Source organism: Scatophagus argus, chromosome 14 (genome assembly GCF_020382885.2).
Source record: "Scatophagus argus isolate fScaArg1 chromosome 14, fScaArg1.pri, whole genome shotgun sequence".
Taxonomy (NCBI): Eukaryota; Metazoa; Chordata; class Actinopteri; family Scatophagidae; genus Scatophagus; species Scatophagus argus.
The window spans coordinates 14,855,627-14,876,316 of record NC_058506.1 but is presented as its reverse complement, the minus strand read 5'-3'; the positions used below and the strand labels follow the sequence as shown (position 1 = coordinate 14,876,316).

Below are 20,690 nucleotides of genomic sequence, written 5' to 3'. Positions count from 1 at the left end.
GTTACGTGCAAAAATGCTAATTTTATAAAATGTGATGCATTATAGATAATTAAACTATAGATTAATTGTTATAGATTAAACTACCCAACAGTATAAAGAGTTGTTAGCTTAATAGCTTAATTAAAACCAGCTACAACATAAAATGCTAATATAATCCAATAATATAATGTCACACTGACAGATTTTATTCTGCTTTTAATATTGGAAAAGTTTTGCTGCTGATAATTCTTTTACTCAAGCAAGACTTTGAATGCTACAATTATATTTGTGGTGTTCTTTCACCTTGAGGTATTTCTTCTTTTACAAAAGATCTGAATACTTCTTCAACCACTTGCTTTAATAAACATAAGATTCTTAAAAGTGTCCACATACCATGCTAACAACTCTGCGAGGATGTGGGCACAGCGTGCTTTAAACAAAAGGCTAAGGTCAGCATGCTAACACAATGAAAAAGATAACATGCTTATATTTACCACATAAAATGTTTACCCTCATCATTTTGGTTTAAAGTTATCAAGCTAAAATTTGGTGATTAGCACTGAAACTTAAGTACAGCCGTGATTGATGTATTTCGTCATAAATCAAAGTACTGGGCAACTTGACCTGATGATGGCACAAGATGAAAAGTTGAAGGATCACAATAGTTTTTATAATTGATAATATGAATGTGTGTTCCTACTTTTATGACAATGCATCAAACAGTTGGTAAGGTCTTCCCCCCCAAAACAAGGGGGAGGTGAAAAGTCAGGGGGAATCACTGAAGTGAAGAAGATAGGCTACATGGATTGGAAAACCATGAATATGTCTGCAAGACTGTGCATACCTGGTCATTCATTTCATATCCTAGCTCAGTATGGCCTTTGATCATCAAGCCAATACAGCTAATACAGTTACTAATAACATTATGAAGAGGGAAAAAGAATTGCAGGAGAGTATGAGGAGAAAATGTAATTCTTTAGTTCAGAACATTCTTGGAAGCAGCACTGGATTCAAACCCCAATTCTCTCTCTCTCTCTCTCTCTCTCCTCTGTCTGATGCAACTGATTTGTAGGTCATGTGTGAGTATCAGAAATAAACTGAGAGGATGAGTGAGCAAAGGACATTTACCCTCTAGTGGTGAGCCTGGGGAAAGGCCTGTCAAATTCAAAAACAAACGTCCAATTATCCCTGTTCAGCTGTGCATGGAGACAGTGACCCACTTGAAAAATCAGTTTTATATTTCCAAATTTTTCATATATTATTCACCACCCAGTCTGATTAAAATAGGTGCGAATAAGAGGGTAATGCAGTACAAGTATGTCAAAGTTTTTTGTTTTTTTTTGCTCTGCAACTCTTTGTTGAATCAGAACTCAATCAGAGGCAGCTGCTCTTGTTGTATTATAAAGAGATGGTAGCGAGATAGAGATTTTAAGTCCCCAGTGAAAGACTGTACATTAAATATCTCTGAAGGGATTTTTGGATGCTGCTTTTAAAATGCCCAGCATCCAATCAAGGTTTCACTTTCAGAAATTTGTGACCTCTTTGTGTAGTTAATAAACGTACAAAATTTGTATTAAACTGGAAGAAAATTCTACATGCTTTTTCTCTTACTGTTGGTATATTTGCAGTGTTTACATCTTGGCATTAACGAACATCAAGTTAGATATATAATATATGATGCTCTGCAAAGAATCAAACCTGAAGATTGCAAGAAGTTGTTAAGTGGAACATCTTGAGAAAACACACGTAGACATCCAGACAATTGAGTAAAGAAGGGAGGTTGTCTTCTAAAAAAAAAAGTACAAAAATATCACACTATATATAAGGTTAATAATTGTTAATATTCATTATAACTAGTCTCACCATTTCATGATCATAAATAGAAAAATAAAACAATTTTGATGAGTACAAATGACCAATATTCATCATTCAACCCTCAGTAGGGCTCAACACACGGTGGGCATCGGAGGGAAAGTCATTTTTAAGCACAGAAGGAAAATCTTGTTGGTTTGAAATTCAGGTTTTCCTTTCCACTGTTAATTAACATAAATTAATACATCACACTGTTATCCCTGACAGTCGAGCATCAATACAAATCCTCATCAACTGCGCCTAGTGGTATTTTTTTTTTCACACATAGACACACACATACAAGCAAGCCACACGATCACACTTTCACACACATGCTCACACTAACATATGTTTAGAAAAATTGTGGACGGGCTCAGTATTTCACAGTTTTTGCCTGTCCATATTCCAACACAAATGCTGTGACACTGTATCTGGGAAACAGTGTCCCTGAGCTGAAAAAGAAATATTAAATCAAGGTCTAAGGTGTGCTGTGTGCCACCACTGTTTCATTTGTTTCCCATTAAAAAATAAACAAGGAAATCTCTCTCCCCATGAGCGAGTGTGTGGGTGTGAAAGTAAAAAAACAAAAAAAACAAAAAAAGGAGCGAGAAAGGAAGACACAAAGAGAGGGAAATAGAAAGAGACAAAGAAAGGGGAGCCAGGGAGGGAATAGGTGATATTTAAAGTGAAGATGACACGTGGGATAGATTCCATTGCGCCTCAGCAGGCTCTCTTGAGATGGGAGAGACTTAACATTTCACGGTCTCATGTGAAACGCGCACACACTGAGACATATGCACACACATCCTCGCTTGTAAGATAGCCTAATTTGGCTCGGGAGAGACAGATATGAAGACTCTCTCTTGAGGTGAATGGAAATGGAGTTCAGTCTTGAGTTTCACAGTGATCAGGGGAGCAATTCTCTACTGCAAATAACGCCGCACACTTCTAGGCGGCTCAGAGAAGTGTGTGTGTGTGTGTGTGTGTGTTTGGGGCCAAGAGAGAGAGAGAGAGAGAGAACGGGAGGTTTAATTTTAACAAATGCAAGCTCATTTCGTCGTGGGAGCTCTTCAGCACATGCTTTTGCTGTTTATATTGGAATGAATGAGTGTGTGAGTGCAGCGCTACAGATTTAAAATTCATAGAAATCACCAAACCATTCTGTACCTATTTGCTTATTTACCGGATCTATACATAAAACATGACAGATCTGCTCTTTCGTTTCCCACATTCAATCTGAATCCCACCGAAACGGCGACATCCACACAAACATCACCGTGTAAATAAAGCTTTGAAACTATGATATTTACTCAACCGTGTAACAGACAGGAATGGTCATATCCCTGGTCATGTCATCTTGTGGTATTTTTAATTAATGCCATAGCTGCATTCTACATGCGTCTCATTTAATCATTTATTTAATTTAATTCATTTAATGCCCATCCATTCATTGACAGCCACTTCAACTATCATGTATGTGGAACAAGTTAAGTGACACTGTTAAAACACTGTTCTACATCAGTACACAATATGTTTAAAAGTACTTTCAAAGTAAGTGCTTTTGTGTACTTTTATTCTGGTGCTGTTTTCTCTTTCAGTTGACGGAAATCTTAATGCTACAGCACACAGCAGTTTGGGAAGTAAATTTCTTGTTCCATAAATGACAATAGACGCTGCGCACAAAGCAAAATCTATACAGAAATGATTCTCAGAGTTTAGTGTGAAACAACTTGAATGTCCCGCACTGTCCTGACCTCAGCCTCATCCTACACTTTGGAGACATAAGGTAGAAACTGTGAGCTCTTAACAGCCACCAACAGTGCACAACCAGTCTATGAAATCTTGTCAAAAGTCTTCCCATAAGAGCTGAGGAATAAGATGTTCAACAAGGCAACATATTATACATTTATATTGTAAATTTAGAAATATTGTATATTTATAAATTTATATTGTACATTTATGGCCTTGCTGATGTAAAGATCTTAGGTGTAATAGTCAGGTGTCCACATACTTTTGGCAATGTGGTGTGTATGTAGTTAGAAAGAAATTTGAAATATTGTCATAATTAAATATCATTAAAACATTAATAAAGATACAAATTAACTCCTTGCAGCTCCACAACATAAACCAAAAACATCCTCTGAGTTTCCTTCTTTGCCTCACGGTGCCAGGTGCGACTCCTCTCTCAACACGGCTCTGGATTCTGGTACGACCGGAACTACCGCTCCTGTTCTGGGAAACGCATACAGACGGAAGGTACGCTTTGAGTTTAAGTTTATTTGGAAGTTATGTAATTTCATACTAACTCGACGTGAATCGTCAGTTTCGGTGTGTGTCAGCTAACATTTTTTTTTAACAATTAGCAGATTTTAGCTGCTTCGAAGAATTAGGCGGTGAAGACGAAATAGAGAATTAAGTGGCCGTTTAGTTCACGATTTTGTTTTACGGATTTGTCGTAAAGGACGTAACGGCCGTTTTTGGCGTTGGCAACGCATTTGACGTAAATCAGTCAGCTGTGACACTCGCTAACGCTAGCTTTAGCTTTAGCTTGGCCGCTAGCTAGCAGGACTGCTAATTAACTAACCTAGAGAGAGTTGAGCTGTGAACAGGTAATTTTATTATCTAATCTTTCGATTATTTTCTCATATTATTTTCTCAGTAGGTTGGCCTAACAATGACAGAACATACTCGGGAAAAACAATAACTCAGTGCACAGGGTGACATCTTTTGAAAATATCATTTTTGTGCGACGAAAAAAACGGACAAAAGAAGTTTGATTGCTGGAGCCCTGAATATATTCAGAAAAATAGATTTATAATCACAGTAGCTGCAGATTCATTTTCTGTCAAGGTGACTAACTTGATGAATATTTAATTTTTCTTGTCGTTTGTCATTGTATCCAAAAATGACAACAGACCAGCACGATGATGTTCACAAATGTTCAGTAAATAAAAATACATAAACGTTTTTTATTGCCCAGTTTATAAAGATTCATGTACGAAATTAGTAAAACCAAAGTATAAATTAAGAATTGCTTGTTTTATGTTATTTAAATGTTTTTCCTGCTTCAGCATGTAAGCAACATCTTTCAAAAAGGTTGAATTTTCTCTTTTGGCCATATGATTGTGGTATCCTCACCAGTATTGTCAGTTAATCAGAAGTTATCGCATGAAGGTCACATGAAGTAAGAAAAACAAATGAAAAGTAGCTTTGATAACATCAAAAATAAGACATATGGGGTCAGTTGTAAAATTTGATATTTTGATTACTGTATGTGCACACTTAAAAGCTTCATCCTTCATGTTGAATTAGTCTTATTTTTCCACAGGTTGCTTGATGAGAATGGCAGATCAGGAAGCATTTAAACACAGTCCGAGAAGAGGCGCTGCTACTTTTCAGTCTGTGTCAGGCCTTGAGCCAAGCTTGCACCGTCCTCGGGTTCATCTGACGGAGGATGTGCCTGATTACAGTGGTGCTACTGGGCTGAGGTAATGAGAACGATGACGTTGTATTGCCTTTATGGAAACACTAGGCAAGGTGAGCTTTATTAATATAGACCATTGGGCAACCCCCTAAAAAAATAGGCAAGAAGAAGAGAAGTGACAACAGGAAGGAAAAAATTTAACAAGAAGATTACCACTGTTGATGATGATGAGAACATTAATGATAATAAAGAAAAAGTAATCATGATAATAGCTGTTCGCAGTAAGCATATGGGAAGACTATTCTGTTACAAGGAATATATTTCACATTATTGGAAGGCAACAGTAAAAATGTTTTAGGACCATGTTTTTAAAGAAATGAGATACTGAGCACATCTCAGGTTCTCAGGGAGGCGAGAGCAGTTCTCAGTCTGGAGCCATTAAAGCTAAAGGCAGCTTCTCCAGACTTTAAATTGACTTTCAGTAAAGCAAAAAGATTAGAACCAGATGACCCAAGAGGTCTGACTGGCTCATGGCTTTTAAGCAGTTCTAACATATGATCTGAAGAAGGCCACAAATAGAACAACCACCTCATTGCTGAGATCTGGCTTTATATGGTTTCCCATTGCCCTCCTGGTCTCATGATGGACAAAAAATAGCTCTGAGCATTCACTGATTTTTAAGGACGCATGCGTACCTGATAGATGTTAAATGTGAGATGTTTTCACATGTTCATTGTGCCTGATGTAACATTTCTCTTGTTTCTATGTTGTATTTTTTCTGAGAGGTGCACTCTTTAGCTCAGATTCAGACCAATCTGTGGTGGGTTTTTTTGTCAACAGCAATTTGGCTTTTGTTTTGTTGCTGTTGCTTGTTATTGAGGTCTCAGATGAGCCTGCTGGAGAGTGTGACCAGTTTAAATTGGGCACACAAACATTGTCAGTTATCGAAGCTCATTAATGAGTGCACCCACAGTTACAGGACGGTGGACAACCCACTGACTCATTTGGTTGTGACTCATGTCATGTACTTGGTTTTGAGCCACACTGAACCTTTGTTGCATTGTCATTCTTTTCTCATTTTTTCTTTTCTGTCCACTGTAATATTGGCAATCAAAATTCTGTTTTTAACTAAAGACCCAAATACCCACCCCCCAAATCTTGAAGTTTTCAGCTGAATATATGAAACTTAAATGAAGCAGTGTGTTATCATTTGTGAGTCCCCAGTCTATTCATTCAAACTTCTGCTTAAACATGTAGCCAGAGAAAATGGTTTATTAGCTACTGGTGAGCCTTGTAATGATGTTTCTCTCTTGAATATGACCTTCCATTTTAACCCTCCTTCCCTGCTCAGCTTTGTCATCTTGAAGGTTTTTGCACTGAGAAGAAAACTTAACAACTAATGTGTTCAGAAATGCAGAAACTGCTGTTCTAAAATGCTTTTGAAAGTCTAAAAGTATCGGCAGCCTTGTTTGATTTTTAACTGTTTAGCTACTGATGTGGTGTTTGGGGATGTTCATTTACATCAGTCCAGATTATTTTGAGGGATGAGCAGTTCAACTTAGAATGTTAAATCTGGTCACTGTTTATGTTAATGTCGTAGCAAAAATCTGCCACCTTCTGGAGACCAAGTGAGAGAGGCTTTACTTCCTGAAAGAGGTGACAGTCTCAGAATGGAGAGGACTTTCATTCAAAAACTCCAAAAGAAACTTGATTCTGGTGACAGTCTGTTGGGAGATGAGGTAGGTAAAGGGAAAGAGGCCATGTCAGCAACATGCTTTCCTAACTTAACACTAGAGAAGTTGTTTCATCATCAACATAGGTCCACAGTCCCTATTTTTACCAGGCTTATTTTGTTTTTTCTCAGGATGAAGATTCAGATGAAGACCCAGCTGTGTGTTCTGTCCCTGCTGTATCAGCTGCTGAAAGCATGCTCTCTGATGAAGTGCTCCTCCTGGACCAGGGCGAGGACTTCAAGAATGCAAATGAGAGTACAAAGACCGAAGGTGCAGTAGTAGTCACACTGTTTGATGTCCTCATTTACTATCTATTTCTACTTGGAATATACCAGAAGTAAAATTTGACTGTCCCAGAGTGCTACTGCTCATTTGGTGTTCAACCTCACCAAGTTTTCCCAAACTACCCTGCTTCCCTGTTTACTGCACTGCCTCCCTGTTGTGGCTTGCATTCAAACTCATGTCTGGTTTGACTAGATGGACTTACATTCAGTCAAGGCTCAGTCAGGACATCAGTGACATCACACATCTTCCAACGAAGGCTGAAAACCTTTTTTCTTTCCTTTTGAAACGTAGACACCTCATGTTAGAACTTATTTCTCATTTCAGAAACAAAGACAAATAAAGCTTTTTTTTTTGCTGTGCAGATTGAAAGCACTTATTGTAAGAAGCTTGGGTGAAAAGTGTCTATTTAATTGGATCTGCTTTAGGAGAATACAACAATAAAAAGGTCACAGGATTTTAAGTCAAAATTCCACACAAAACATTGAACAATTTGTGGGTAGAAATAAAAAGCTCTTCCTGAACAATGAAATCAATCTAAGGAACAACACTAGATAAAAATATGCATTTGGTTGACTCTTTGACAAGATTTACTCTTACAATTACACTTTCTGTAATTAGATTTTCACTAAGTGGATGTGAGTATAAAGTATTTTACTGCTTCATTCATATTGCACTGGGCCAGAGTTGCTTAGTCTTGTTGCTACATTTTAGCAAAAAGAAGTACAAGTTAAAGCAGAGGGCAAGGCAACAGTGGTAAAATAAAAGAATTAATCTGTTATTGTGTTTCTGCTTGTTTGACTTTTCTTTTGGCAATCAACCAGCCAGTAGCAATAACAGCATAAAAATTCAAGTTCAAGGCAAGCACTACTTCTCATCACTGATCAGTGATTTGAAAGGTTTTTCAGAGCAGCTCTGACATGATGATGTCCAAAATAATGTCGTCCCCAATTTTATACTGTAGCTGTGTTTTGTTTTTGTTTTTATCTTTCCACTAGCTTGGGAAACTGACTGGCACAAAAATCACATGGCAGCAATAAGCAGCGACAGGTTTGACAGCATCCTGAAGATGAGTCCTCATTTCTATGGCTGTAAGACCCACATGGCAACATTTGTCTTAACAAGAGGTAAGCAGCTTAGCTATGTTGTTGAGACTGACCAGCTTATTTTTTAAATACATTGTTTTTATGTATTGTTAGTAGTTTGTTTTTAAAGAACTTAAGAGCTCTTAGTTCTTTTTTATTGTAGAAATCCTGTGTGATTTATTATGACCTGTGGCCATGAGTGTCTTCCTTTCACTCTTTCTTGCTTCTAGGCATTTTATATTGTATTCAGGCTTTTAAAATGTATTGTTTCATCACCCGTTACTGTTGCGCACCTTACAGGTACACACCTAATAGTTAATGAAGTGGCAAATTTTGCAATGAATTGCAAAGAAAAACATTTAATTTCTATCCATTAGAAGTGTTGAATACGGGTGGTCTTCCAAGTGAGCATTACAAGGTGGTGGCGTTGGGAACTGGCTGTTCATGCTGCAGGAAGTGGCTTTGCTACAATGGGACGATGGTCCATGACTGCCACGCCATTGTCATCGCTAGGCGGGCTCTCCTAAGGTACAGACCACTAATATAAACTTCAAGCCAGGGGGAAGAACCATCTCGTGCTAAATTCAATTAAAGTTAGAGAGTAGGTCCTGTTTTCCAGTGCTAACCCTAAAGTAGTCTATTTTTATTTCGAAGTTTTTGTAGATTCCAGCTTGTTATAGACATTAACATGCACAATCTGACTTTGAGTTTTTTTGCAGGCAAATTCCAAACTCTCGACCAGTAACGTACATTTGCCGCAACTCATTACTAAAAGATTCCTATCGCTGTGTAAAACCCAGAACAGAATAGATCATTTGAAAATACCATTGAAAACAGTAGAAAGGCAATATATTTAATGTTTTACCTCATCAGCTAAAGTCTGAATTTGATCCCAACAACACTTTCCAAGTTCTCAAGTCAAGACAGGAGCAACAAAAGGCTAGGGAAGTTGTTGACTGCTCAAAAGAAGCCACATGTTTGGAACATTGTACAGGGAAACAGCTTCATTGGTAACAGGTGATAGTATCATGACTGGCTATAAAAGGGGCATCCATGAAAGGCTTGGCTGTTCACCACTTTGTGAAACGCGTGATCTTTATATTAAAACATTGTCTTTAAACAAAGTTCATTGGCAAATTGCATTTTGTTGTTAGTTTACACGGCATCCCAACTTTTTTGGAATGGGCTTTGTAATAAAATGTATAATATTGTCTTCTCCTTTTCCTGATGGAATATTCATGATGAAGTCATGGTTTGCCTTCTCATCTCTTGGCAGCCTGGATCAGCTCACTCTCTCTCTCTCTCTCTCTCTCTCTCTCTCTCTCTCTCTCTCGTACCACTGATGGTGTTTCTGGTGCATTGCCCTGTGTGGCTCAAAGTGAGAGTGGTATTTTCTGGCTTGTGTTCAGGTTTCTGTACAAACAGCTTTTGCTGTTCTTTGATGCTGATCCAGAGGCCAAGGAGAGCTGTATTTTTGAGAGCAGTACAGACAGCCACCAACTTCAACTCAAACCCGGGATCAGTCTGCATCTCTACACCAATCGGTGTCCTGAAGGAGCAGCTAAGAACTTCTACTTCAAGTACAGCAGTCTGCTTTTCCCTTCTTCTGAGTGTTTTTAAATATCCATTTAGTCCCATGTACTTTGTTTAAAGCAGTATTTTGCTGTTTGTGAAATGCCTTGGGGTCTTAGAAAGACTACTAAGAGTAGATTTAACTTCTGAGAATAGTCGTATCCTACAAATGTTTCAAAATGCTATTATCATATTGTCAAGTGATTAGATTTGGAAACTGAATCTCTTTTTGAATTTTTTTATATTACATATATTTTTAATTTCATCTTAATACACATTGTATTTGTATACAGGAGTTTTTATGTTAGTTTTTTTTGTGGTTTATGTTTATCTAGAAGTGTGCTTATTATGAGTAAATACACATTTTTGCTTGGGTTCGACTGTTATCTAATGAGTATAATGCAACATTAATGTCCTATTTAGAGGCCCTGCAGACAGCACTTGGACTGCTATGAAGCTGCAGTGTCATGCTAAGGGCCTGCTGGCCCCTGTAACCTACCTTGACCCGAGCGTCTGGGGTGCCAAAGTCTGCTGCATGTCTGGTAGTGACAAGTTGTGCCGCTGGACTGTCACTGGGGTTCAGGGTGCATTACTGACCCACTTCATCCAGCCCCTTTACATAACCAGCATGGTGCTAGGTAAAGAGCGTCGAAGCAGTTATTAGACATTTTAGGAAATATGCCTGTTTAATTTCCTGCCATGAGAAGATAGATGAAGATGGAGAAAAGAGACTCTCCTGTCCATACGCTAGACATGAAGCTTTTATATTGATTAAGCAGATAAAATAAAACATGGGAATTATTGAGATTAAGAGGTGCTGATAAGCAAATTTTGTTCACTTTTGACAGACCCAGACCAGCCCTTTCCACCCAGAGTAACAGTCTTTATGTTAAGCTATGCAAATTGCCTGCTGGCTGTAGCATGAGAGTTCAATCAGTTTTCTCATCTAACTCATGGCATGAAGAGGAATAAGTTGAAGCTATTCCTTTGATTTCGGGTGGAAGACACCATTAAGGTAGATTAAACTGATGCACTGTTAACACAGTAAATCCTGCTGTTTTACATCCAGGTGGTACAATTTCCAATGCTGTCACGAGTTGAAAGTGAGATGTTTCTGAAATTAGTAAGCTGAAGCTGTTGACCTGATATGACAATGATGCTGCAATGGGCATGGTCATTTAAGGAGATTCCTTTCTTTCACCTGTGTGATTGTAACTTCCTTAAAGATTTAGGAGCAAATACTGAATTTGTTGTGTTTATTTAGGGGGCCAGCCGCTCTTAAATGAGGAAGTGTCTGATATCACCAACAAGCGACTGGATGGTGCTTTTCAGGACATTCTGCCGCCACCCTACAATAAGCACAACATCATCTTTCTCTGTGGAGACAATGTGAGGCCTGTTGCGGCCTCACCGTTTCACGACAATCTCAGCATTAACTGGTGCCTTGGAGACAAGGATATTGAAGTTCTGGACAGCAGCAGAGGCATCATCATCGATGGGTAAGATGCAGATGCTCTGTACAAGAAATCTGTCTGATGTTCAGTTTCACAAATACTAAGGAGTGAAGAAAATGTCCACTAACTTGATCCTCAGCAGTAAGACTAGTATGATGTCCTGCACACTTGCAGAGAGTCTTCACCTGACTGAAGCTTATTTCATTTACTCTCCTGCGGCCAGTTGCAGGGATAGAGTAGAACTGTTGGCGGAGGCAGATGCAGTTTGCATGTTTGACACTCTCAGGGAGGCCCGGAGCTCCTGCCATCCCTTGGTTTTTGAGCTGCAGACGACTGCTGATGTCCAACAGCCAGAGTGTGACACAGACGTGGCTCTCACTAGAGGCTGTGTTGTCCTTAAGCAGAGATTATAGCCCAAAATAGATTTGAGATCCTGCCCTGAGCTTGCAGTGTTGCTGCGAAATTCAGCTTCGGTCCTGCAGCCTGAACTATTAGTTTTAGGCAACACCATAATTTAATGTGTCAGGCTTAGCGCTGCACCGTGTTCTGAACAGTAAGCTATACATAGACAAAAGAAAAACAGGCTCCTGAAAAAAGAAGAGAATAAAGGACATTAAGTGTGACAGTGGAGGTGAAGAGGAATTGAAAGGATGGCAAGAGTGCCTGCTGATAAAATCTCCCAAATTATAGTCTTTAATTTAGTGATGTACAAGTGGCATGCCAGTTATTCATAGCTATGGTTTTCGCCACTGAAGAAATCAATTGTTCCCTTAAAAACCTTGGCTCGTGCCTAAATCTCTTGAATTATGGCAAGACGAATCCATTATGTGGGGAATGTATTAATAAATAAAACTAAAGAAGTTTGAGTGGGGTAAGGAATATCGTGGCCTGTCGACACTGTAGTGGTCTTGAAATGCTCTCTGCTGATGTAAGGTGGACATCATTTGGCCTTTTGGATTCAGTGGTAGTGGTGTGTGTGTGTGTGTGCTAGTTACATACACTACAGCAGATTTATGTCTATGGTGAGCCAAAGATATTCATTTTTTGACCGAGCTGCTTACTCTAATTGACTAGCTTGTAGCCCTAATGGAATTTTGGATTCATGCATATCGTATATTGTAACTCGATAATGTCTGCATCTTAAGTGTTTCTTTGAATTTTTATGTTCGTTATGGTGCACTTTTTTATTTCCCAGCTCGCCCTCTGGGAGTGGACCTGGCTTCTCCAGCAGACTCTGCAAGAGAGCCTTCTACAGTTACTTCTTTCGAGTTGCGCAGTTGGGTGGACATAGCTATCTGCTGGATCTTTCCACCTACCACAGTGTCAAGGTTCTTGTTACCTACAGATATGGATTACATGAATGCTCGGTGCTCAATCCCAGAAATGTGAATGTGAATGCGAATGCGCAGTGCATTTTGAAACTTTGGTTCAGTGCAGTTTTCAGACCAGTGTGAGGTATAATGCTAAGGGTTTGCTGTTTTACAGGTGGAAGCTGTCGTCTATCAGACAGTCAAAGAGCTGATCAAGGAACAGTTTCTGAGCAACCATGCCGGTCACTGGAATTCCAAAAAGCTGGTGGACTGCTTTAGCATTTGAACTTTCCCCCAGCAGCGGGTCATGTAAAAGTTTATCCAAGTTCCTTTGGAGATTTTATTTGCTGTTGTTCTGTACACTTCACTTATTACCTTGACAGTAATTCTAGTTTTGTTTTATGTATAATACTGTTGTTTTGTGTTTGTGTAGGTGTTTGAGAAAAATAAAAGAGGCCCTACTGTTGTGCATGAGTGAAGTAGTCAGTTTGAATGAGTTGTGGGTGGAAAAACTTTGGTTAAAAGGTAACATTTTTTTCTGCCCTGTCAACTGGAATCGAACGACTTTATCACCCTGTTGTTTTGTAGCCAGTTTGCACTGATTAACAAGTATTTTGTGTTAATGTGCCAACCACATCGTGCCACCAGTCACATGAATGGAGAGGGTTTTGAAGAGGTAATTATTATGTTTTATAAATCTCTGTCAGATGATTTTAAACATTGTGAGATCTAACTCAGAGTTGTTCTATCTGTAGTGTGTTCATATTTAAATCAGCAGCCACAAAACCAAAGGTATAGTATGAAGTTGAAAGTTTCAGCCTCTGTTATGTCCTCTCTAATTTTTCCTCTTTTTTCTAATAGTGACTTTTTTTTTTTTGTCGAGTTCACTGCAGGCATTTTTGTGGCGCTAATACGCAGTTTAATGTATTTTGCACTATATTCTGTGTATTAGTTTCAATGGAATTTGAACCACAAACTATTACTTCAGAATTTACCATACAATTTATTCAAAACCTCCCTGCGTGTCTGTGAAGGTTGAAAATTATTGGGAAACTTTTGGAAACAGTAACTGTTTGCAGCCTTTTGTGATGGTTTACATTACATGTGCAGTTATTGAGATAATACTGACAATATAGGAGGAACAGTATAAAAATGTCATATGAAGATTATCTGTCAGACTTTAAGGAGAGAAATTAATTTCAGACAACTGGAAGGCCAGTCAGTGCTAGTGGTATCTTTTCAAATGCATATTGACTATCTTGGACCATCACAGCAAAGGTGTCAGAATTTCCAAGAATAAGATAACAGTCACACTCAAACGATGTGGTGTTCATTTGATGAATGATGCTGAGTGAACCATTGTTGAATAACTTAATGGCTTACCTGAAGCACACATTTTCTGTCAGAATCAGAGGTGAAGAAGGAACACAGGGAGACTTGCATCATCTTAAATTTAAAATTTTATTATTTTTTCATGCAAACTGAACCGTGGTTCATTGTCACCATGGTTCCACTCACCAGTTGCTTGGCAACCAACTCCTCCTTGCAGCCGATGCAACTACTCATGTCCTCATAATTACAGGCTCTTTTACAATATTTGGCAAAAAAAAAAAAAAACAGAATTGCATGATAAAATAGTATAATGAAGCTCAAATACAATGATGCTTCACAGTTGTGGCTCTATGCTGCATGAATTACATAGATTGTACAGAAATACACCACTGTTTCCGTTTTAAAGCTTTTCATGAAAGTTTCTGGGATTTGCATGTCTGCGTGTGTGTTTATGCAGATTCATATGTACTTTATGTCGTCTATTTATCTTTCTTCCTGCTGGCCGAGCAAGTGGTTCCTCCAGCCAGGTGTTGGGTTTATCCCCCTGCGGGTAGGCGGAGCATCTGTACCTGCACAGCTTCTCTCAGCTCGAGGGACTGTCAATGAATTCACAAAAAGGCCTGCAAGATAATTAAACATCCGTCAACAATTTCAAGGTGTGAAAAATATTTTCTTGGAGGTGGAATTTTTGCTTTGGAGGTGGTGAAGGAAGCATTTAAGAAATATCAGCTATGACCTTTTAGTTGCGTTTAAGCTGTCTTAATTACAAAAGCTTTGATGTAATTATTTAATGTCAGTGCAGTCTCATTAATGTATGCAGTGACCTTCACTGTGATGTCTGACCGAGCCTGTGATCATCATTTCATATGAAGGGGGGTGAATTGCAGCGAGCTGAATTACAACTTTTAATTGCAGCCTTAAATGTCATACAGTAGTGAAAGACTATCCAAGAAATTGTCAGAAGAAGATAACAAAGAATGTCTAACCAAAAATGTTTTTAAATACTCTTTAAGAAATACAATCAAAGCTAAAACCTTTTTTTTTATTATTATGTTTTATGTTGAATTTTTAACATCACTGAACTTCTAGTTAATCTAGCATTGCAATCATCTTTTTGGCATTTAAGGGCACACAAATGTTAGCAGTGTTGACAGACTGCTCACCCAGGTTTGGTCTCCTGCAGGATGAGTCTCTTTGGCTGGAGTCGGAGGAAGCTGAAGTGCTGTCTGTGGAGTTGGACTTGACCGAGTGGACCGATGGTACTGATGCTCTTGGGGGATTCGATTTGGGTTTGGCCAGCACTCCAACTGATGCCGAGTTGCTCCACTCTGGATGACAAGGTAACAGAAATCAATCCCGACGTCATCTTTATTTTAATTGATTAATCTCACAAGGAAGGTTAATCTTTGACAACATAGCGACAACACAAAGCACAGATGAACAGCCAGATATGTTACATGGAAGCAGCTGTTTCTGACTGGTAATCTTACGTTTTTGTGCTGTACCAGTCAACAGATCACACACATACTTATTTACTGTACTAAATACAATATACTGGGTGATGTGACAAAGCAAATTCATGTATGGCCGTCATACCAGAATACTCTTCAAGTCGGAGTCGTCCAAAGCAGAGGTGAATCCTCCATTGTTTCCTGACGTTTTCCTTCATCAGACAGTGAAAAAGGAAGATGAAGAGTCCTGGAGTATAAACAGAAGTGAAATCTGGTCATGAGCTTTGGAGAACAAGATTGGTTTTTGGTTGGTGCCTCTTTTGTCCCTCACCAGGTATTTTTAATTTTGCACACAAGCAAGGCATTTCTCTCCCAAAACCAAAAAATGAAGGCCCTTTGTTGCATCACTCCCAGATAAAATGAAGTAATATAACAAAGGCCAGCCAAGGTAAAGGCGGTCATTGAAATAGTTGCATCATTGAGGCTCTGTTTGATTTTCTTCTTTTTTATCTGTGAGTTATGTTGGTTTCTTTTGAACTGTGACTATAAAGCAGGATGTTGAGGAAAAGCGCGTGTGTGGTTAGCAAACATGCACTCAATAAATAAACACAGCAACACGTACAGCAGCTTTAGTGCAAGATGAATTAAAGCAAGAGAGTTTCAGACAAGAATTCGGATAAGTGTGAGGCTTGCTTATGTGAGGGCTGGACAGATGTTGCAAAAGTTTAAATCTGCATTCTGGGATGGGACTCAACGCCACCGTTGGCTGGTGGGCTGGAGTGTTGTCCTGGTGGAAGAGCACTCTGTTTCTTATGTGTAATTTTCCTGATCTGACATGTTTAGATCCCAACTGGAGAAAGATAGACTAGGCTTTACTTTAAATGACTCATGGCAGGTCTGGAACATTACTGAATGTGACCTGTACCTAAAGCTTGGAGACAAACCTGGAGATTAGCGGACACCTGAGAGTGAACAAACAACACACCACAAGATTGTCTCCACCAGCTTGCACTGTTTTTTGCTTTTTGTTTTTTTTAGTGTTCAACTGTCTGGAAGAATCGTAAATCTTATGAGTTCTGGCAGTAAAAGACATCACATATCCTGTGAGGATGCCATTGCCAGCAGCTTGCACTGTCTCAGGTTGTTCTACCATGACCAGACTACCCTGAAACAGTGCAAGCTGTTTTGATTCGATATAACGATATAATGTTGCAGAGACATTTAGTCTCTTGCCACAGACAATTGGTTTTCCCCCCATTTAACTTGTCTAGTGCACACTCACATTTGTGGGTATGTTGCTCATATGTGTCACATCACACAAGTCTGTCATAGTTTTCAGTAATTATCTAACCTTGCAGGCTGTTGAGTCCAGAGAAAAGGTACAGCAGAAATATTCTGGCTGGTCCCCAGGTAAAGAAGCCAATAGTCCATGTTAGTCCTAGTAACAAGGTGAGACTGGCAACTCCCTTCAGTTCATGCATCAGCCCGCTGCGGGTCCCAGCCGGTCTGTTGGCTCGCATGTGCCGAATCTGCATCAGAACCACCACAAAAACCTGAAAGGAGATTCAAGACTTATAGCTGTTAATGAGAAATTATAGAATTAAAGATAAGCATTCAAGTGCCCTGAAATAAGAGATTTGATTGAGTATGCGTTGCATATGTTAAACTTGTGATAGATTAACCAGTGAAATATGTGTGTATGAGATTTAAATTATTTACCGCAATGTTGAAGAGAAAGACCAGCGTGGCATAGGCAACTACAGACACGTAAAAAGTCACATTGTCCTGGATCCAGCAGCTGAGGGATTAAGTAGGAAAAGGTGTTACAGAGGAGGATGATGTCATTTTTCTATTGACAGCTGAGTTAGAATTGACCCGTACTGGGCACTTTTCTGTGGCACCGTTATACCTTACCTCTTTGGTTTGGTTAAAACAACCCTTGCTGCTAGAATTCATCTGTGTCAGCCATTAATATATTTATGCAAATGATTTGGGAAAGCATGGAGATGCACATTTATGTGATTAGTAGGTCAAAAGCTGTTAACACTGCCGTGTCAGTTCATAAAGTCTATTAATGGACTTTTTGTCTTGTCTCTACCTGTCAGCCTTTATTCATAGCATGCAGCCTATTTACAGTCTAATAAAACTTACAATGCTCATAATTATGTTTTACATCCTAGATGGATAAATACCACCATGGATTAGAAGAAAAATGTGTCCTTCTGGGGGATTTTGGGGTGAAATGTCCCTTAAGTGTCACTGTCTCACTTTTGTAAGTCTCATATTGGACAGTGTTTGGCTTTCAAAGTAGTGAATGTGAAAACAGCCATCTGGTATCAAACTCTGAACATACATCATTCTGCACGGGGAAAGTCAAACATTTGGTCAAAATATTTTTGAGACGAAGCGGACATTAATGTTGCAGTTAACCTTCAGCACACTCATGCTATGTGTGTACAGAAGTCAGACAGTGCAGAAGGTATCAGATTTCAAAATTCTGTCAGGCCTCCGTGCTGATTGAAACTCCTATGTTTCAAAAATGCATCAGGACACAGAAGGTAAAGGCAGTACTCACAAGCTGTCAGAGTTGTCCAATGGCTGAAGGTGACTTCCATAGGCGTCTCTGTTCACAGTGAGCACCAGGATGCAGATTACCAGAGGAATTCCTTGGGGGGAGGGGGGATTTAAATACCTGTCATTTGAACTGTTTCCTTGCCTCAAAAATAAGTATTTAAGTGTGGCAGTGTTTTGGCATTAGGAATACACAACTCACCCCATCCCAGAACACAGAACTTGAGGATGTAAGAGGGCACGTAGACATTGAATACTTTCACAAGTGCAAAATACATGTTAATGGCCTCCAATCCCATCCAGGTGAATGACGTCAGGAGGAAGTAGTGCAGCGTGAATGCTACGGCCACACAGAGGCCATGGATACCCCAAGAGGACAGCCAGGAGTTGACCAGAAAGACCAGGTTCAAGCCCAGCAGTGCCAGGCAGAGGTTGAGGAGGATCTGAGAGGGATAATCTCGACGAAGCTTCCTGAGGCCGATAAAACATGGTAAGACACAGTAAATTCAAATGTACACAACACTGTATATACACAGAACCAAACTCAATAATTAAATAGAAATATCGTTAGGTCAAGCTCGCAGTATCACTTAAATCACTTTTTAAAACCCATTTTATAGAGTTGCTATTGTGTGATGTTGTTTTTCTATGGTTTTTATTACATTATTCTTTTAACGCTCTTCTGTTTCTCTTTTTGTTATCTCTCGTCTTGTCTCCTACAGCTTTTATTTGCTCTTGTTCTTTTATTTGTAGTCATTTGCTGTTATTTGACATGATCAATTTATTTATATTGATGAAAACAATGTGGTCACATTTGTTCCCAAACACCAACCTTGTTCGAAGAGCGTGTTGTGTACTTCAGCTTGATACAAAAATATTGTGTTAAAATGTATGGTCATTAATGTTGGCATAACCTGTAAGACCTACCAACAGGTAACCAGCGTGCATGTAAACAAAGTCAGTGTATGACAGGCAGAAAAACCTTTTATAAAATAACAACTCAGTGCTTTGAGTCTCACTCGAAAGCCGTGTAGGTGAGAACAGTGATCCCCAAGAACAATGAGGAGATTCCGCAGCCAGCATAGGTGATAATGGTCAGGATCTGCTCATTAGCCGGGTCCAGCTGAGTCCTGGAGACATCCTAGAGACAAGCACACACAAGCAGAGTGGTTAGTGTATCTCTGCAGTAATAACAGTAACTGCTCTGTCCCTACTAACAAGTACAAACTGGCACGAAGAGCTGTGTCTTTTTATTCTCTCAGTGAAACACTCAAATTAGTCGCTTCCACTTGCACTAGTGTGTGTGACTTAGTGGCAAAACTGGGCAACAGGGCCTAAGTGTCAGTTTCAGTATCAATAGGAGTTATAGCCCTGATATTTTTGCAGTTTTGCAATGTGTTACATGCAAATTTGTCAATTATAGGGATTGCACGTCCCTTAGATGTCATTACTTATTGCATACAGCATCTTTACTATCTGTTAAAATATGAAGAAACCAAAAAGCATATCCTACAATTACTTTTGGAGAATCAAAAATAATGAATTTGTGTCAAACTTTACTTGACAGTGGCTCATTTTTGCATATTGTGCTTTGACTGCCATCTGCAGGTAAAAGATAAGTTGACCTACCATTAATAGCTGTTAACACTTCTGCCTCTTCCCCTGCTATTACCTGAACCCCTTTCAATTGTCCTGCAGCTGAGGTCCAGCTGTGAGCCTTCCAGAAAACAGTAAAAGAAAAAAAAAAGGAACAAATAAATAAATGAACAGAGCGTACCAGGAGAACACCAAAGTGTGTGAGATGGTCACACAGGCATGTTGTGTAGTTGGAGCTGCTGTTGTATTTTCTGCAGCCGTAACCATCCCAGCCTCCGTGTCCATCTAGATGATGGCAGACATTTAACAACGCATAAATAATCCTGCGTGTATTGTAAAAAAATAATTAACTGGACTTGTAATCAGTGAAATCAGGACCTACCGTTTTTATTGAAGTTCCAGTAAACACACTGCACGTCATTGTAAAGCTTTAACGGGTGATAAAATGTTGGTTACTCAAAGGTATCGCTAACTCATGAAGTAACTGTATTGACAGCAGTGTAAGCAGAGTCATTTTTCCTACTGTATTGGGTGTGAGATGGTGGAGCATGACTTTGACATCTTCGTTTAGGTCCTTGATTGGTGAGCTTGCGTTGGTCACACTGGCCGACACCACAAAAGTGTTGAGGGTCTGCCCATTTTGGCTGCTCTGGAAACAGAAGGGTCCACAGAGGTTTTCAGTATTCTGATTGAATTGCACTTTTTCCCCGTTTCTTTAAGAGAAAGGAGTCATACAAAGCCGGTACCCTAAAGAGCACTGGGATGCCGTAGAACTGGAACATAACCCTCGGTAGGGACTGGTTCCAGGTGCTCTGTGGGAAGCTGTGCTGCAGGACAGACGGCAGAGAGATAAAAGCCACAGTGCTGTTGAAGGGAAGCCTGTTGATAAAAATCTACAACATAAAGAGAAATTTAAGAGATCTGTGTTAGGCTCAGTGAAAACCTGCTTTAATTAACAGCAACACTCAGAGTGATTTTCAGACTCCGTGCTCAATGAGCAGCGATGCTCATTAAGTGGAAGTTACATTAATAACAAGTGCAGATAAAAAA

General features: G+C 39.3%; 3 protein-coding genes across 7 annotated transcripts; 1 reads left to right on the top strand and 2 right to left on the bottom strand.

The window, feature by feature from the left end:
* The first annotated feature begins 3,936 nt into the window (after positions 1 to 3,936).
* adad2 (adenosine deaminase domain containing 2) lies at positions 3,937 to 13,165 on the top strand. Of its 5 annotated transcripts, none has more exons than XM_046411594.1 (11): positions 3,937 to 4,086; positions 5,159 to 5,318; positions 6,855 to 6,993; positions 7,119 to 7,257; positions 8,268 to 8,396; positions 8,732 to 8,882; positions 9,764 to 9,934; positions 10,350 to 10,564; positions 11,191 to 11,425; positions 12,576 to 12,708; positions 12,866 to 13,165. In XM_046411594.1, the coding sequence occupies exons 2-11, from the start codon at positions 5,167 to 5,169 to the stop codon at positions 12,974 to 12,976; spliced, it is 1,575 nt and encodes a 524-aa protein (XP_046267550.1). In that variant the 5' UTR covers positions 3,937 to 4,086; positions 5,159 to 5,166; the 3' UTR covers positions 12,977 to 13,165. The 5 variants fall into 5 exon arrangements, with proteins under 5 accessions (XP_046267550.1, XP_046267547.1, XP_046267551.1 ...); XM_046411591.1 differs by having other exon boundaries at positions 12,576 to 12,765; XM_046411592.1 differs by lacking the exon at positions 3,937 to 4,086 and adding an exon at positions 4,372 to 4,439 and having other exon boundaries at positions 12,576 to 12,765.
* Positions 13,166 to 14,132: 967 nt separating this feature from the next.
* LOC124071132 (adhesion G-protein coupled receptor G6-like) lies at positions 14,133 to 15,716 on the bottom strand. Its single transcript, XM_046411590.1, has 3 exons — positions 15,619 to 15,716; positions 15,186 to 15,350; positions 14,133 to 14,642 (listed from the first exon to the last, which is right to left on the bottom strand). Exons 1-3 carry the CDS (start codon positions 15,689 to 15,691, stop codon positions 14,506 to 14,508), a joined length of 375 nt encoding a protein of 124 aa, XP_046267546.1. The 5' UTR covers positions 15,692 to 15,716; the 3' UTR covers positions 14,133 to 14,505.
* A 708-nt stretch (positions 15,717 to 16,424) lies between these two features.
* Positions 16,425 to 19,234, bottom strand: LOC124071077 (adhesion G-protein coupled receptor G2-like). Its single transcript, XM_046411510.1, has 6 exons — positions 19,064 to 19,234; positions 18,247 to 18,515; positions 18,049 to 18,139; positions 17,193 to 17,271; positions 16,825 to 17,026; positions 16,425 to 16,435 (listed from the first exon to the last, which is right to left on the bottom strand). Exons 2-6 carry the CDS (start codon positions 18,341 to 18,343, stop codon positions 16,425 to 16,427), a joined length of 480 nt encoding a protein of 159 aa, XP_046267466.1. The 5' UTR covers positions 18,344 to 18,515; positions 19,064 to 19,234.
* Positions 19,235 to 20,690: the final 1,456 nt, after the last annotated feature.

Bases quoted from the DNA above. Each gene is read 5' to 3' on its own strand.
- adad2 (XM_046411591.1), top strand. From the start codon at position 5,167: ATGAGAATGGCAGATCAGGAAGCATTTAAACACAGTCCGAGAAGAGGC. The intron at 7,258-8,267 runs GTGCAGTAGTAG...TCTTTCCACTAG, and splicing joins TGAGAGTACAAAGACCGAAG to CTTGGGAAACTGACTGGCAC. The intron at 8,883-9,763 runs GTACAGACCACT...GCTTGTGTTCAG, and splicing joins GCTAGGCGGGCTCTCCTAAG to GTTTCTGTACAAACAGCTTT.
- LOC124071132 (XM_046411590.1), bottom strand. From the start codon at position 15,691: ATGAAGGAAAACGTCAGGAAACAATGGAGGATTCACCTCTGCTTTGGA. The intron at 15,351-15,618 runs GTATGACGGCCA...CTTGTCATCCAG, and splicing joins CCGACTTGAAGAGTATTCTG to AGTGGAGCAACTCGGCATCA. The intron at 14,643-15,185 runs GTGAGCAGTCTG...ATTATCTTGCAG, and splicing joins CTGCAGGAGACCAAACCTGG to GCCTTTTTGTGAATTCATTG.
- LOC124071077 (XM_046411510.1), bottom strand. From the start codon at position 18,343: ATGGGATTGGAGGCCATTAACATGTATTTTGCACTTGTGAAAGTATTC. The intron at 18,140-18,246 runs GTGAGTTGTGTA...CCTCCCCCCAAG, and splicing joins GTTCTGTGTTCTGGGATGGG to GAATTCCTCTGGTAATCTGC. The intron at 17,027-17,192 runs GTAAATAATTTA...ATCTCCTTTCAG, and splicing joins TCTTTCTCTTCAACATTGCG to GTTTTTGTGGTGGTTCTGAT.